This window comes from Gilbertella persicaria (genome assembly GCF_025201335.1).
Source record: "Gilbertella persicaria strain CBS 190.32 chromosome Unknown B0P05scaffold_8, whole genome shotgun sequence".
Lineage (NCBI taxonomy): Eukaryota > Fungi > Mucoromycota > Mucoromycetes > Mucorales > Choanephoraceae > Gilbertella > Gilbertella persicaria.
The window spans coordinates 200,807-217,543 of NW_026251969.1; the positions used below are offsets into that span (position 1 = coordinate 200,807).

Here is a 16,737-nt window from a genome sequence, read left to right on the forward strand (position 1 = left end):
TGATTTTAATCTGGACCTATATATTTTACTTACACATATTTATCGAATAAAACTAAGAAGATCACAGCAATTTATGTTTAATGTTCTATGTTCGAAGGTCTCAATACATGCTTGAGAGAAATTTATTTCGACCTTGAATGATGTACGAATTGAACTTCAAACAGCCAATGAAAAGCCGTACTTTTTGCTATAACAAGTTGTTATAGCAAGCAAGACTTTTGATTGGCCAGTTTATAGCCGCTCAACTTGATATTTTACAGACTATAACAAGTTGTTATAGCCAATAGGAGCCTGAGTTTGCTATAACAACTTGTTATAGCAAGCAAGGCTTTTGATTGGCCAGTTTATAGCCGCTCAACTTGATATTTTACAGACTATAACAAGTTGTTATAGCCAATAGGAGCCTGAGTTTGCTATAACAACTTGTTATAGCAAGCAAGGCTTTTGATTGGCCAGTTTATAGCCGCTCAACTTGATATTTTACAGACTATAACAAGTTGTTATAGCCAATAGGAGCCTGAGTTTGCTATAACAACTTGTTATAGCAAGCAAGGCTTTTGATTGGCCAATTTATAGCCGCTCAACTTGATATTTTACAGGCTATAACAATTTGTTATAAATACTTCAGACTTCTATTGGCTATAAAAACTTGTTATAGCTGTATATTTCCGTGTTATACTGTTGTTATAACTAGAAATTTTATGACGGAAGGCGTCAAATCGTTTAAGTGATTTCCTTTTAATGCTACAACAACGCCTCTCTGCGTCTTTATGTCTTCTCTACACAACTTATACACTCAACTATCAAGCGATCTTTCGTTGGTTCTTAATGCCTAGAATAATTTTTTCTTTAGTTTTTTTTTTTTTTTTTATTAACTATGACAAGCGGAACATATCAATAACTAATGTCAAAGTTCAATTCAAGATGATGACTGTCTTGCTCCGGGAGGTGATGGTAATAATTATGGCAATGACGATGAGGACGCCACTGCAGGTATACTCTGTTGGTGTTCACTTTGTTCACTTTGTTCATTTTGTTCACTTTGTTCACTTTGTTCAGTTTCCTTTTGTTTTTGCTTCTTGGTAGCACGGTGATAAGCACTTTGTGCACTTTTGTACGACTTATACTGCTCAAAGCGGCCCAGTATTTTCCACTGTTGGAATTGAGTTTTCCATGGTATGTGCCCATTTTTGTCCATTTGTTGCTCAGCAAATTCGAAATCGGACAATGGATCCTCTAAATGTCGCTTTTGTACTATTTCATTAACATACGCAATGACATTATTCAAAGTCTTTACGGCTGTTTCAATACGCACGCCAACAGGTTGATCTTGGTCTTCAAGGGCTGCTTTTGCCTTATAGCATTCTAGTTTTGATTGGGCACATACATTCTTTAATACCTGGATAGAGCTTTCGTTGTCATGGATATGATCACCAAGTATATTTTTCATTTTAGTATATAGACAAACTAGTGTTGGGTCATTGCATTGTTCCAGGTCCATGAGTGATGCCTCTTGTTTAATAAGGCAGTGAACAAGTGCAAGCAATGGGCTTAATGGGGCTTCGTTGAGATAGGGTGCAATAGTCTCTGCATTGAACAATAGACATGAGCTGGCCCAGCCAATGCTCGATAGCTGTTTTGCAAAAGGGATAGGAGAACCAGGTGTTTCAACTTCAAGTAGATCTCTGGTTGTCGAATTGATCACAATTGCTACAACAATAGGGAGCTTAGACGCTTTGTGTTGTCTATAAACCGAACGCGAATAGTCGATTAGCCGTTGATAGAAATTCATATCTGCCTTATTTTGAATCTCGATTAGAATACGAGGTAGGTCATTGGAGCAGTTGACTGGCTCGTATGCGACATCAGAGCGAGTGAAATCAATCCACTCAGTTGGAATGGCAACGTATTGATCTTTTGCCTTTGGTCCTACACAAACGAAAAGAATTAGTAGGATGCTAAGAGGCATATTTAAGATCATACCAATAACTGCTGAGACAACAATATTGATAACATCTTGATCAACTAACAACAGCTTGCTCATTAAGTCGGTTCCAGGTAAATACTTCCTTGGGAGAGAAAAAGTCTTGAGGTTGGCGCCTTCCATCATAAAATATCTAGCTATAACAACAGTATAACACGAAAATATACAGCTATAACAAGTTGTTATAGCAATTAAGACTTTTGATTGGACAGTTATTAGCTGCTTGACTTGATATTTTATTGGCTATAACAACTTGTTATAGCCAATAGGAGTCTGAAGTATCTATAACAACTTGTTATAGTCTGTAAAATACCAAGTTGAGCGGCTATAAACTGGCCAATCAAAAGCCTTGCTTGCTATAACAAGTTGTTATAGCAAACTCAGGCTCCTATTGGCTATAACAACTTGTTATAGTCTGTAAAATATCAAGTTGAGCGGCTATAAACTGGCCAATCAAAAGTCTTGCTTGCTATAACAAGTTGTTATAGCAAACTCAGGCTCCTATTGGCTATAACAACTTGTTATAGTCTGTAAAATATCAAGTTGAGCGACTATAAACTGGCCAATCAAAAGTCTTGCTTGCTATAACAACTTGTTATAGCAAAAAGTACGGCTTTTCATTGGCTGTTTGAAGTTCAATTCGTACACCATTTCTTGAACAAAAAATAAAGATTTCATGTTTGAAAATCATAGATTACACCTTTTCTCAAAATGATGTCGCACACTCAAAGTTTAAGTTGTCGCACTTTTCAGAATAAAGATGTCGCACTTTTTTTCTCTTGAAGTACATTTATAATGAACTAGTCGTTTTATTTGAGGATGGACAAGGAAATGTCATGGATGAAAATGGAAATAACCCAATGGATATCACTGGGAATGAAGATCCGTACAAGTTAGAGGAACTTGCATCCTATAGCGCTTATATGGAGGCTAAAGAGAAAGTGATGATGTAAGTTGATCAAGATACAACCTCTTTGGAACACAAAACTACCAAAAATAAAATAAAAAAAAAAAACTGACTCCAAAAGGGACAAAAAATAACATCATCAAGAACAAACGAGTCAGTAATGAAGTTAAGGCACATGCCGTTCACTTGGTTGATATACACTCAAAGAATAGCGCTAGAGCAGTCGCTCTAGACTTGGGCTTAGAACCGAGAAGTTTGCAACGGTGGTATAGTATCTGGAAGAAAGACCCAGACTCTTTGTTCAAAACTATTGGTCGACCAAGAATTATTGAAGCAGGAGGTGAATTAACAGAAGCAACGAAGAACGCTGTTACAGAGTTTTATTACAAACAGCCAACTGCCACAGCTGATCAGCTACTTGATCGATTGACTAGTACTTTTGAGGGTCTATCGCTTTCGAAGTCTACATTGTATCGTTATTTGAATGATCTTTGGATTTTAAGTTTGAAGAAAGTGCAAATGGAGCCTTCAGAGCGAAACACTCCAGAGAGGATTCAGACGAGAAAGAAATGGGTGGAGGAGATGAAGAGTATGGGGTGTAGATTGCATGAACAACTGCGTCTTCATTGATGAGGCAGGATTTAATGCAAATCTGAGAAGAACTCAGGGATGGGCTCCGAAGGGAGAGCCAGCTATTGTTAAGATACTTACGGCAAGAGCAAACTCGATCTCAATCTTGGGTGCTATATCAAATAAAGGCTTGATCAATGTTTGTTTGAGAAAACCTATTCCCCCTTCGAAAAAACGAAAGCTAGCAGGAGGGGCTAAAGCACAAACAAAAGACACCATAATTAACCATTACCTGGGATTTATTGATGATATTCTCGAGGAGATGGATAAATATCCTGAAATGAAGGGACACTACTTGTTGATGGACAATGCTACCATCCACATATCTAAGTTGATTAGAGTTGCTATCGAGTCTCGTGAGTATAAATGTATCTATTTGCCATCCTACTCTCCTGAGCTCAATCCAATCAAACAATTTTGGGCAGTTGTCAAGAGTAGTGTTAAAAGGGAGTTTATTCTCAAGAAGGATACACTTCCTGCTAATATTAGTGAAGCTTGCAACAGTGTATTACCATCATTTTTTGAAGGCTTCGCTCGTTATTCCATGAGACGTTTTGAATTGCCTTCCTATTTAATAAAGATGTGATGCGACATCTTTATTCTGAAAAGTGCGACACTCGGAGATGCGTCATCTTTTTGCAAAAAAGTGCGACAACTTAAATTTTGAATGTGCGACATCATTTTGAGAAAAGGTGTATATTGCTTTGACACATCTAATAGTGCCTGTTTAGTCTTAGTCTGAAGCTAAAAAAGGCTTGTTGATGATTGGAGAAGATAGTTTTGGATAATTCAACGGTAGCACATGATTGGCTTATTGTCACTAAAACCTAGGCTCATTTTTCTATTTTCTTTCTTCCTTTATTCACTATGTCTATTCAACAAGAACAACCATTGAAGTCTTCTAAATACAATATTCATGAAGCGTTTAACTTTGACATCCCAACCAACTCATCACTGATTGCAGATTCAAGTTCAATACATCCTCTTCAGACAACAGATGAAGCATACACAATGGATATTTCTCGATCACCCAAACAACAAGAAGAAGAAATGGGTAGTATGATGAACAATCTTAGTTTGTCCAATAACGATAGTATACAACGACAGAAATCAATGCCTTATTGTTTATAATTCATATAACTATTCATCCTCTCCATATACACATTTCAAAATTTGCATAAAACAATAAAATATAAACCACGCTTGATTGCAGTAATAGTTTAATCTTTATATATATTGAATGTATGCTATGATGATAATCCTTTAGCCTTAAACAAGTTCCGGTAGGAAAGCGGTTTTCTTTCTTTTTCTTAAAAATTTTTATTGTTTATCATGAAGAAGAAATTTCCTTACAATGTAAGCATAGCAAACTAAAGTCATGCCTTACACGTCTTATAGTTTGATGGGTTAACATGGGATGCTGATCATAATAAAAACATGGAAGACAAATACTGCTATTGTGGCAAAGGAATCAAAGAGTGAGTGAGCAAATGGAATCAAATATACTGATTGATTAGAACACAACCCATGATTCGCTGCAATCAGTGTAAACAACTATTTCATCGAGGTATACTATTTTAATGATAAGCATGCAACTCATATGTCTAGATTGCATTCATTGCATGGTGAAGCCTTTGTTGTTTGGAGATACATTTGGTGTTTTTCATTGCGCAGTGTGTAATCGAGGACCAGAGACATTTGAAAGAAAGCCAATGAGTTGGATATCTATTGTTCATTTGGTCATTTACAACTTGATCAAGAATTCACAGATTGAGGATGTCAAAAAACCCAAAAAAGATAAACGAGAGCACTATTATTTTCGCTGGAAAGAAGACGTATGTGCTTTTATTGATGATTACTGGGACTATCTGATGCCTGAGAAGACAAGTAAGTCTATATAGAGCCTATATGCAATAGAATCTAATTGAATAAGGATCTGCTACTTGGAATAACACGATTGCCAGTGTCTTGTCTACTCATGGCAGTATCTTCTTGTCTGGATTAGAGAAACTTCACCAAAGTGGTAAGTAGGATTAAGACAAGTATGAGTAGATTGATGTATGGTTAGCTTGGTGGACATTACACACATTTGAACCACCCAAGAATGATAAAAAGACAAAATTGAAGCCTACACCTAAAAGAACACTGAAACGATCTAAAGAGAATGAAGTGGATAAGAGACCAAAGCGATCTAAAAGAGAGAAATCACCAGCGAAAAAGGAGCAGTCCATAGAGGATGATTTCCTTGGTCTAAGCTCATTATCTGAACTATCATCATCAGCAGAACTTTCTGATACAGAAGAAGATAAAAAGAAGCCTGTTCAACAAGAACCATTGAAATCAGAAACACACATACAGATAGAGAACAAAGAAATTAAAACGCAGGAAGCAAAGGAAGAGACAGAAATACAACCAGAAAAGAAAGAGCCAGAAAAGAAAGAGCCAGAAAAGAAAGAGCCAGAAAAGAAAGAGCCAGAAAAGAAAGAGCCAGAAAAGAAGGATTATGTAAATAATACCAACGATTTATCACAATCTACAAAACCTTCTTTGTCACAGCAGACAACATTATCACCACAGGATGAATGGCTGCTACTACAAAAATTAGAACATTCAAGCAAGAAACTATCGCCTGCTGCATGTCGATACAAGCGCAAATTAGCTGTACGTCGATTAAAGCGTAACTTGGGTATCAAACTGTTTGATATGGATACATACTTGATTCAATTGCTCAAATCATCCAAGCCTATACTTGAACCCATTTCAAATCAAACAGTCATTCAGCCTGCATCCAATCAACACGTAGAACAAACGCAAGATGATCAAGAAGCCATGTTAAACAACATAACCTACACTCCTTATGCCTCTTCTTTTGCATCTCGACTGTATGGTTCTATTCGTCAAAGGAACACAATCACACGGGATGAGCCATGGCTATCTTCATGGAATGGTCGTAAATTGCGCCCATTTATTCGTCGCGATTTTCAGAGTCAACCTAAGCGTATGTTACTCATGGGTCAAATCAAGGCTTGTGCAGGGAAGCCTCATACCAAAGGTCAGTCTGAACCTAGTGGGATTGTGTCAGGTGAAAGCATTGATTATGTCTATTTTCAAAAAGAACATTTATCTCAAGTGAATCACTTACTCAGTCGAACATTTTGGGAAGGCATTGATGTATCTGAATCCTTGTTATTCCCTGAATTCAGTATTGTGGCATTATACAAAAGGCGTGTAATTGGATGTGCTTTCATGACACCAGAAGCCTATATTACTTATTTTGCTGTTGATCCAGGATGGACAAATGCTAGTATTGGACAGTTAGTAGACATATATATAGGTTTTGGCACATACTCATTGATTTCTTCTTTTTTTTTTCTTTTGGTATAGATTTATGCTCTATCATTTATTCCAAACAGCCATTAGTAAAGATATTACATTACATGTGTCTGCCAACAATAATGCCATGGTATGAATACTACGTCGAGAACAATCGCTAACTACTTTGTTAGATTTTGTATCAAAAGTTTGGTTTTAAGCCTGAGGAATTTATTGTCAATTTCTATGACAAGTATTTGCCTGCTGACAGTGTATATAGTAAAAACGCTTTCTTGTTAAGATTAAGAAGATAAAAAGAATGATTCCTGAATCAAAGTGCGTCTTTTCTTTGTATTACATGATAACTTTATTAAACAATTTCATATTACATATTTATTAGTTGGTGTCTGAAAAAAGAAGAAAAAGAATAAAGGAGGTCATGTAGCGTCACATCTCACTGTCAAAAACACATTGATAATGGTAGCGCTATAGAACAGAAGCAGAGACTACACCTAATATGCAATGTAAAAAGAAAACCGGTATTTGAAACACCGAACCTTCCACTTGCATGATATGCATCATTTACTCTTTTTGACCTCAGAAATGTCATGAATAATAGCGAATCTTACTCTCAAACGCTCTGTAAATCGAATGTTATATAAACTAGTACCTACTTATTAGTCAAAATTTATTGAAAAGGGACTTCTTTTGTACTGATTACAGTGTGCAATTAACTTTGAATGCAGATCTAAGGGGAATGCTCAAATTGATTCGCCTTTATCATCTTAGTAAAATCGTTTTTTTATCAGAAGTACCTAGACAGAACTCACCTCATTTCTGTTGGATCAGACCTACATTGGGTCATTCCAAAAATTCTTGTTTTTTTTCCATCTTCACGGACCTCTGTGGATCCTCCACCGGTCAAAAAAAAAATGAATTTCACCTAGAAGCCAACTCAATGGTACCACTCAATTCCTGAGCTCGAAAGAACATGTTTTAAATGAAAAAAGAGACCATTTTAGTAGCCTGTTTGTCGAGTAATGGTCCATCAAAGAATGTCATGCTCAACTTGTGTTTTGGGCAGTTTTACTCTAGATGTCATATAAAATGCGTTAAGAAAAGGCTCATAAAGAGTCATATGCTACTTGGGTTGCTAGAGAGTATATAAGAATAGGAACATAGGCATTTTATAGAGTGAATGAGGAACAATTGAACGAGGGATGTATATAAAGGCTTGTATCGAAGAATGAACTATATGCCATGCGGTTCTTCTTCCCACCGCTTCTAAAATGGCGCTTTTGCTGAGAGCAGCAGAAAGGCACAGATATTGGTCTTTGGTATAGTGACAAAAGCTGTAGGTGTTTGCTTTCTGAGCCTGTTGGTACAAAGAGCACAACAAATAGGCTGCTAAAATACTGAGTAAATAGACAAAAATGTTTATGGGGGTTTTCACTCATATCTCATCATTGTCATAGTACATTTTGCAAGCAAACACATTTATCAAAATTTGGTTCAAATCAACTCTAAAAGCATTATGGATGTTAGCAAACATGGTTTTTAAATATTCAAACCATTTATGCGTGCAGAAACAAGTTATACAATACCTTTATTTGTCTAAGAAAGAAGACAAAAAAAAACTGTCTTTTTGGTTATTGGCACATCTACATGTCTAGTGCCTCTGTTACATAAATGTAACGTACTACTAAACTGTCTATTCAAGTCCTAATTAACACACTTAATCCATTGAATTTGGTGAGCAATTCATCAAAAGGCAGGAAAGAACAGAGGCATGGAAGGAGCCTTTGTTATCATCCTGAATATCCCTCTCTGTGAAGAATGATTATCATATATATAAAGCCCAGAGTTAAGCGGAATCAAGTAGTCTTTACTTTATTTTTGAACAGGACCTAGTAATTCACCATCATAACCATTTGGATTACGCTGTGTCCATCGCCACATATCTTGACACATATCATCCATCGAATAAATAGGATGCCAACCTAATTCCTGATTGGCTAAAGAAGCATCTGCTGTACAAGTGCCAACATCTCCAGGTCTTCTCTGTTCAATCTAAGCCACACATCAGTCTACATCTACTCCTCCTATTTCATGATTACCTTGTATGGAATCTTTTTATGCGTGGCTCTTTCCATAGCTTGAATAATTTCCAAGACAGAATAACCAGCCCCTGTCCCTAAATTATACGCTTTACAACCAGGCTTTTCTTCTAATTTGTTTAATGCAGCCAAATGCCCTGTGGCTAAATCACACACATGAATATAGTCTCTGACACCTGTGCCATCCACCGTATCATAATTGTTGCCAAACACATGCACAAAAGGTAAATGGCCTTGTAATACTTTGACTACATAAGGCAATAGATTATTGGGTACACCATGAGGATGTTCACCAATCATACCTGAGTTATGTGCACCTACAGGATTAAAGAATCTAAACAATAAATCAGCCTGTTTCTCTCAATAGTCTATCTTACCTTAACAAGATCACATTCCATTCTGGATCAGACAGATACAGATCATGAAGGATTTGTTCAGCAAACAGTTTTGTTCTTCCATAAGGGTTTGTAACTGGCCCTAGTCTGGCTGTTTCATTGACAGGCATCATTTCAGGTTCACCATAGACAGTGGCACTGGATGAAAACACAAGTTGTTTTAGATTATGTCGTTTCATGACTCGTAATAGATTTAATGTGCCTGTCAGGTTATTATGATAATAGTCTAATGGAATACGTGTGGATTCACCTACAGCCTATAGGAATGATTGTCAGTCTGATAGGATCCATAGCTTACTATTTTACCTTAATTGCTGCAAAATGAATGACAGCCCAGAATTGATAGTGTTGAAAGATGTCTTCTAAATCAGATTCATGTGTAACATTGCCTTTCATAAACACAATAGGCCTTCCAGCCAATTGTTCCACACGATGCAATGCTTCTAATAGAAATGAGTCAGTTCATCAACACAATGGGTATGTTGGTTTACCTTTATTTGCGTTAATCAAGTTATCCATGACAACAATATCATAGCCTGCATTCAATAGTTCCAAGCAAGTATGACTGCCAATATAGCCTGCTCCTCCTGTCACTAGAATACGTTTGTGTGGTGATTGTACTGATTTCTTTTTAGGAGAAGGACAGTCTGATAATCGTCGACAAGGTAAAAGTGGTTCATCCAAGTGATGCCAAGCGTCTATCGTATGTCTACGTTGATGAAGGCTTTGTCGTTTTGATTTGAACCGATGAGTAGGTTCAAGTACTTTAAGCTGATCTACCACATCGACTGTTCCTGATTTACACACTCTAGGCATATAGATAGATAGATAGATAGATAGAAGAGAGAAAAAAGCTAAAGAAAAAAAAAATTAAAGGGTCACAAAGAATTTCTATGGATGGACTTGTTTCACTCCTTTTTTTTTTTTTTAATTATTATTGATAAGCACTAAAATAAGCAGCTGTGGAAGAAGAAGGCAAGACACTTGTTTTTTTGGCTGGTGTTGTAGGAGCAACTGCAGATGTCTTTTCGCCTAAAGAAGGAATCAGTTGTTGATAAGTCAAGGCAATGTCCGATTGACCTTGAGCTGTCATCCATGCAGCATAATCCTGGTAGAGATCATACAGATCAGCCAATACATAACGACCCTCTGCATCTTTTTCACCTCTGTCTTTGAAATCAATCGCTTTTTGAAACACAGTGATCTTCTCAATCACACTCTGTAGACTGGAAGGATTGTGTCTGTCGATCGTCTGTGTCCATGCTTGCACTAGTTTGGGTAGATTACCAGACACAAGATAGAACAGAGTGGCATGCGAGCACAGTTCAGCATGGTCTGATAGACGCTGACCCATTTGATCACACAGGGCGCCGAATTCTTGCGCAGATGCAAATGTACAGAGTGTCGCCAGAATACAAGACCATTGAGACAGATCTGCCTGGTGTACCATCGACACTAAATCATCATGTGCAATACTCTCGAGTAAACACATATAGCCCACTTGATTGGCTTCAAAATAAGCTTTTCGAGTACGGTCAAGTAATGCATTGCTACTGCAACTGGCAATGGCAAATGCATCTGAGAATCGTTTGGAGGCAAGGCAAGCATCTACAGCAGATTCAAAATCACCCAGCATAATTGCCTGTGTGATCAAGGTATCCACATCCTTTGTGGTCAAGAGATGCGTGGCTTTTGCGGCTATCTGTTCCTTTTGAAATCCAAGGTAGTGGATCATGGCTTCTCTTGCATGATGGGAGAGCAGGATATCAAGGACTTGCCAGTCTTGTTGGTCTTGGCCTTGTTGAATACGCTTCTTGATCAGTGATGCCAGTTGTTCTTCTGTGGCTGATACTAACTGTTGAGAGCGTTGGATGATATCTGAATGGGCTGTCATGGCCTTGAGTTGCACTGTCTTCTTGGTGGCATTGAAGGTGACTAATGTACCATTTGATCCAAATGAGGCACCTATAGGACGTCGAAGCCATGAAGATGGTTGAAAGAGAGAATACACATACACCTATATTTGTCTGGTCAATCCATAGGTAACCACAAGATAGACTTACTGAACCATCTAAAGAAGAAGTAGCCAACAAATCAGGATGAGCACAAGACCAGGCTACTTGGAATGTAGGTTGTGTCTCTGTCGCTATAGTTCCTTGTAATTCACCTGTGTTTGGGTTCCAACAGAGTGTGTTGCCATCTTTACCTGAAGAAAACAACCGATCAGCATCTTGTCTACACCAAGAAAGATCCAAGACACCCTGTGTATGTCCCCTTAGTGTTCTTTGAGGTGTATGAGCATAACGAAGATCCCATAAAGTAATCACAGGAGAATGATCATCATCAGAAGCAGTTGCTATTTGTGTGGCCTGTCATCGATAAGAAAAAAAAAAAAGAGAGAGAGAGAGACAACTTACGACATCAGGATGCCAAGCAATAGAAGAAATAGAGTTTTGTTGCTGACCCACCAATGTCATGACTTCTCGCTTGTTTCTCAAATCCCAAACAACCGTGTATCCATTAGTAGAAGCAGTCGATACAATATGTTGTACTTGACAATTCCATGCTACACTGACAATATGATCCATTTTAGAGGACCTTGCACCAGGTGTAAAAGGTGTAGAAGGATGTTCAAGGTCCCAAATATACACCTATCCATATTATATATGGTTATTATATATATATATATATATATATATATATATACCTCGCTTTGACTGCCTGCTGAAGCCAACAGATGTGTCTGAAGTGTATTGAAATCAAGTGCTTGAAGTGTGCCTGCATGGGCTGAGTGGCGTAGTACCAAAGCGTCTTCTGAACTACCATCACCACATGAATGACCCTATTCTGGGATTTTGTTTCTTACCTGTAAAGTAGGCTAGAAGCATCCCAAAGTTCAAGTTGGCCTGTTTCCATACCACCTGCAATCAGACCAAATGGTTTTTCTTGGGTAATATGGCCCCATGCCAAAGCATGAAAACTACACAACATATCAGCATCTCTCTTTTTTTTTTTTTTTTTTTTTTTTGTTTTTACCGAGACGTCGTGGTGACTTTCTTGCTAGTAGAAACACTCTCGATAGAGACTATCTCAAGTTGACTAGGATGATGATCGAAACTATTGGCTAAAGTACCTGTGGCTAACAAAGGTACTGAATGGCCTGGATACCATGCACATACTGCATTACGACGTATTTCATTCAATTTGCGTGTCATTGAACAATAAAGAAAACAAAAAAAAAGGGGGATAATCGGACTTTTGTTTTATATCATGCAGATGAGAAAGTGAATACATCCTGTGTAACAAATAAAAAGTAGAGAATAGCCTGGTTGTCATATTAAACAAATGTTTAATACACAAAAAAGTAGTTATTCGAAACAAAAACAGAAAGAAAAAAAAACTTATTTTTGGGGAGCCAAATGTTAAAACAAAATGTTTATTCAAAGTAGAATCAGAAAGATGTCAATTCAATGGAGATAGTATTGTTGGCAAGACAACCTAAAAACTTGTTTTTTTTTCTGCACTCAACCAAAAAAAAAAAAAAAAAAAAAAAAAAAAAAAAACTCCGGCCCGGGAAAAACGCGTTCGATTCTCACTTTGTAGAATCCATTTTTTTTTCTTTTTATTTTATTTTGTTTTGTACTTTATTAAAATATTTATTGATCATGACAGGTAAACATAACTCCATGAGGTCAATCTATAAACATGAGTAATTAGGCAATCATCCCAAAAAGTCAAATGAAAGAAGAGACATGTACAATAAACCCAGAAAAAACTCATCAGGTTCGAAGACACATTTATAACAAAAAAGTTCTTATATTTCCTCTTGTCAAGGTGGTTCAGGCACAAAAAAGGAATTCACGAATAAAACGTTGCTCCATCATCCAAAAGCACAACAAGCAGCTGGTGCTGCTATTTTATCAGCTGTGACTTCACCTCAATCATCAGGTTTGATTCAATCACAGCAGCCTGTACTTGGAATGAATGGCTTTAATCGAGGTGAACTAGTCGAATTCTTAAATATGCGTAAGTTGATCTCTGTTTATGTGTATGTATGGGTGATACTCAGACACAGACAACAGGTTTTTCAGATGCATTGACAGCCTATCATGATACCAATTTGGATGCTTCCATGAGACCTGAGAAATACGAAAGTAATCAAAAACCACACACACCTTCTGCTTGGGGACAACCACTACAACATAAAATGGCAGCAGGTATATATATATAGATATATATATATGTAAAAGACAGAGTTGTTATTCATCTATTGACCTAAACACTACTTCAACTAGATACGACGGGTGTTATGGCCAATGGTGCAGATTTTTTAAGTGAGTTAGCAAAGACAATAAAATAAGCTGAATTAGGATGACCATTCAAAGTCCTTTGATACTCTTGATTTCTCTACAATGTATTTTCCTTCTTTGTATTTCTGAGGTTCTTCTAATGCTCTCATGTATTTCCATCCTATTTTGACTTGACATTGATTGCATACAATATCTGCTATAGTATGAATGCCCGTCAATAACATTCTTTCTTCTCTTGTCCCAATCGTAACATTCACCACATCACTCACAAGATAAGCAGGTCCATTCTATGACATAAATAACTTTATCATTGGTTTTGACTTACCCTGCCTTGAAATGTTCTTGATATAATTGATTTTTGATCAAGTAAATGACAATGACAAGAACTACAGGTAAATAATTGGTTTGTTATCAAATAATGGCGATGCTTTTTTCTATCCATAATGAAAAAAAAAAAAAAAAAAAGAAAGAAAGAGATATTATCAGCTGAATAAGAAGACCGGTATCTTATTCGGGTCAGTGATAGACAGTTATGTGTAACCTATACAGTGACTGCAATCATTGTAGATACAGTGTCACTTGAATAAAATAATAATAACAATAAACAATAAAATTTATATATATAGAGAGAGAGAGAGTACACAGTAATTATTTAAGGCGAATGACCATGACACTTAAATTGTCAGTACTAAAGTTAGCAAGAGCATGATCTAATAGTTTTTGACTAGCTAATTGAGGGTCTTGTATATCTTTGATGAGGTCAACTGCATCTTGATCATCACACACATCCCATAGCTTATTTGATTAGTTTATAGATATAGATATGCATTGTACTTACCCCATCACAAGCTAAAATTAAGAAATCATCATTTGCACTTAACTCAGTTTCAGTCGTAAATGGATTACCAACCACGAATTCCTTCATCACACTGTCTCCTAAGGATCGTGTGACAGCCAAGACACCATTGACACGATTATTCATCATAAATCCTCCAAGATCCATAATACGCTTTGCTTCTTGAGAATCAGATCCTTTGTGGTCATACGAAAGTCGAACTGCTTTGTTTTGGCGACTAGTGATGTCAATTGATGTCTTTCCTTTTTTTTTTTTGTTTCTTTACCTTAATACTGCACGCGCATCACCTACATTACCCGTATATAGCATACGCTAAACAGGAAAAAAAAAATCAGTCCTTGATTGGAATGGTCACACAACAAACCTTGTCTCCCACTACTTTCACAAATGCAACAATAGCAGTACAGCCAGAGAATTTACCTTCACGTTGATTGACTTCATGATCGACAGCTAAAAAGGCTTTGTTTAAAATCTCCGGTACAGAATCTTGGCTTGTGCTGGATTCAATCACTTGTGCAAGTACCTATTTTATTTTAATCAGTCGTGATTGCACACACACACACACACTTGTTACTTTATCAAAATTAGCACCACACCATTCTGCTGTTGCTTTGCCTGCGTGTCCATCAAAAATAGCAAAGAATCCTTGGCGAGGTACACCCATGTAATCAAATACAAACGTATGAGCGTCTTCCATGGTTCGACGACAACGTTTATTGCGATCTTCAGATATACCCAGTTCAAAACCAGGTGCACTATGAGCTGCTTTTTGATTATTGGTATGATTCATAGTTATACGTGTATATAATAATAATAATTTATTTATAGAATAAAAAGAAAAAAGAAAAAAAAAAGAATAATATTAATAGTAAAAAAAAAAAAAATTAGACTGAGTAATGATAGATAAAAAGCAAGTCCTCATTTTTATTTTTATTTTATCTTTTGAAGTTTCTTACTAGCAAACTTAAGCTTAGTTTGTGTTCGATCCACATCTGCGTCTAATTCATCCAACACTTGGTTCTGTGTTTCGAGTTCATGTCCTATAGAAATACCCAATTGTTTTTGTCTAGCTAAAATAGCACTAAATTGTTGTACTTGTTGATCTTGGTCTTTCATCAAATCTTGTTGATGAACTAATAAACCTTGATTATCAAGTCCTCGAGTGATTTCTGTCTCTTTTTGTTGTTGTTGCTTTTGGAAAGCAGCACCAAAAGCACGACCATGACCTAAAGTATGAGCTCGCTTTGGTTTTTCTTGAGTAGGTTCATGTGAAGGAAATCCATAATTGACCGTCTCATCCCCATAAAACAATGACTGACGATCATCTGAATACTTATTGGCTGCTGCTATGGCTCGATGATTAGGCTGGTATGGAGTAGGTGTAGGTTGGGTATGCGAAGGATGATAAAGTAAATCTTGTTCTGGCTGTCTTCCTGAATTAGCTAATTTCATCAGTGTATCCTTTTCGTCTTTGAGTGATGTCAACATGTCTTGTCTTCGTCTCAATTCACCTTCTGCCGTAATCGAAGCCAACCCAGTCAGTCCTGCTTCCAAGTTTGACAGCCGACTGGACAGGTTCATCAAGAGTTTTTTCGCTTGCACTGTGCAGTTATGAGAAGCGGAGATTTCATGGCGAGCCATATGCGTCGATTTCTTGTTGATCAGCGATCGAATTTCACGGGCTGTATCGACCATGGTGGTGTATTCATCCAGCCAGCTCTCAGATGTATAGACAGCCGAGGCATCTAGTGTACGTTCAGAAGGAATCGCTAAAAACTCTCGCCAGACATCTGTCAGACGCCACCGGTCGTCTCGACTACTCAAGATACCACGCAAATAATCTTCTAACCCACGTCGACGTTCTTCTATCTTTTCAGGGTCCGAGAAAGTAGAAGGAAAGTATCGCTTTCCCGGTAATTTGGTAGGTGTAGGTTGTTTAGGAAAAATACTATGAAACTGGCTATCGAGTTTATAGAATTCGGAATATCGTTTCCATACAGCCCAGTTTCGCACAGCGGCATGCACTTCGACTTTATAGACAACATGGGGTTTAGGCACACTTCTTATTTCTGTTTCTCTAATAAAAATAGCTTGAATCACTTCAGACATAATTAAAAAAAAAAAAAAAAAAAAAAAAAAAAAAAAAAAAAAGGAAAAGAAAAGAAAGAGGAGTGAAAATGATTGAAACGTTGCGTCAGACAGTATCATTTTAAGCCCGCCAAAAAA

General features: G+C 37.0%; 8 protein-coding genes across 8 annotated transcripts; 2 read left to right on the plus strand and 6 right to left on the minus strand.

Annotated features, from left to right (window-relative positions):
* Positions 1–1,000: 1,000 nt before the first annotated feature.
* Positions 1,001–1,929, minus strand: B0P05DRAFT_505439 (uncharacterized protein; the record flags this gene model as incomplete). The annotated part of the gene is made up of 2 exons (XM_051575512.1): positions 1,051–1,929; positions 1,001–1,014 (listed from the first exon to the last, which is right to left on the minus strand). Coding segments are annotated over exons 1-2 (756 nt in total), but the record flags the coding sequence as incomplete, so codon positions are not given.
* Positions 1,930–4,976: 3,047 nt separating this feature from the next.
* B0P05DRAFT_530696 (uncharacterized protein) lies at positions 4,977–7,514 on the plus strand. The gene is made up of 6 exons (XM_051576891.1): positions 4,977–4,999; positions 5,039–5,408; positions 5,455–5,544; positions 5,590–6,835; positions 6,906–6,984; positions 7,028–7,514. Exons 2-6 carry the CDS (start codon positions 5,102–5,104, stop codon positions 7,145–7,147), a joined length of 1,842 nt encoding a protein of 613 aa, XP_051437535.1. The 5' UTR covers positions 4,977–4,999; positions 5,039–5,101; the 3' UTR covers positions 7,148–7,514.
* A 1,421-nt stretch (positions 7,515–8,935) lies between these two features.
* B0P05DRAFT_577821 (UDP-glucose 4-epimerase) lies at positions 8,936–10,161 on the minus strand (the record flags this gene model as incomplete). Its single annotated transcript, XM_051581813.1, has 4 exons — positions 8,936–9,284; positions 9,328–9,602; positions 9,652–9,788; positions 9,837–10,161. 4 exons carry the CDS (start codon positions 10,159–10,161, stop codon positions 8,936–8,938), a joined length of 1,086 nt encoding a protein of 361 aa, XP_051437536.1.
* On the minus strand, positions 10,147–12,640 carry B0P05DRAFT_530704 (WD40-repeat-containing domain protein). Its single transcript, XM_051576892.1, has 6 exons — positions 12,382–12,640; positions 12,212–12,325; positions 12,053–12,164; positions 11,763–11,996; positions 11,409–11,714; positions 10,147–11,362 (listed from the first exon to the last, which is right to left on the minus strand). The coding sequence occupies exons 1-6, from the start codon at positions 12,558–12,560 to the stop codon at positions 10,280–10,282; spliced, it is 2,028 nt and encodes a 675-aa protein (XP_051437537.1). The 5' UTR covers positions 12,561–12,640; the 3' UTR covers positions 10,147–10,279.
* Positions 12,641–13,010: 370 nt separating this feature from the next.
* Positions 13,011–13,576, plus strand: B0P05DRAFT_584633 (uncharacterized protein; the record flags this gene model as incomplete). Its single annotated transcript, XM_051582372.1, has 4 exons — positions 13,011–13,017; positions 13,063–13,128; positions 13,180–13,371; positions 13,428–13,576. 4 exons carry the CDS (start codon positions 13,011–13,013, stop codon positions 13,574–13,576), a joined length of 414 nt encoding a protein of 137 aa, XP_051437538.1.
* A 135-nt stretch (positions 13,577–13,711) lies between these two features.
* B0P05DRAFT_464626 (Yippee/Mis18) lies at positions 13,712–14,097 on the minus strand (the record flags this gene model as incomplete). The annotated part of the gene is made up of 2 exons (XM_051574224.1): positions 13,712–13,942; positions 13,981–14,097. 2 exons carry the CDS (start codon positions 14,095–14,097, stop codon positions 13,712–13,714), a joined length of 348 nt encoding a protein of 115 aa, XP_051437539.1.
* Positions 14,098–14,193: 96 nt separating this feature from the next.
* B0P05DRAFT_486360 (phosphatase 2C-like domain-containing protein) lies at positions 14,194–15,366 on the minus strand. Its single transcript, XM_051575262.1, has 5 exons — positions 15,086–15,366; positions 14,876–15,034; positions 14,777–14,823; positions 14,494–14,728; positions 14,194–14,450 (listed from the first exon to the last, which is right to left on the minus strand). Exons 1-5 carry the CDS (start codon positions 15,299–15,301, stop codon positions 14,304–14,306), a joined length of 804 nt encoding a protein of 267 aa, XP_051437540.1. The 5' UTR covers positions 15,302–15,366; the 3' UTR covers positions 14,194–14,303.
* A 31-nt stretch (positions 15,367–15,397) lies between these two features.
* B0P05DRAFT_505458 (Phox homologous domain-containing protein) lies at positions 15,398–16,620 on the minus strand (the record flags this gene model as incomplete). Its single annotated transcript, XM_051575513.1, has 2 exons — positions 15,398–15,737; positions 15,831–16,620. 2 exons carry the CDS (start codon positions 16,618–16,620, stop codon positions 15,442–15,444), a joined length of 1,086 nt encoding a protein of 361 aa, XP_051437541.1. The 3' UTR covers positions 15,398–15,441.
* Positions 16,621–16,737: the final 117 nt, after the last annotated feature.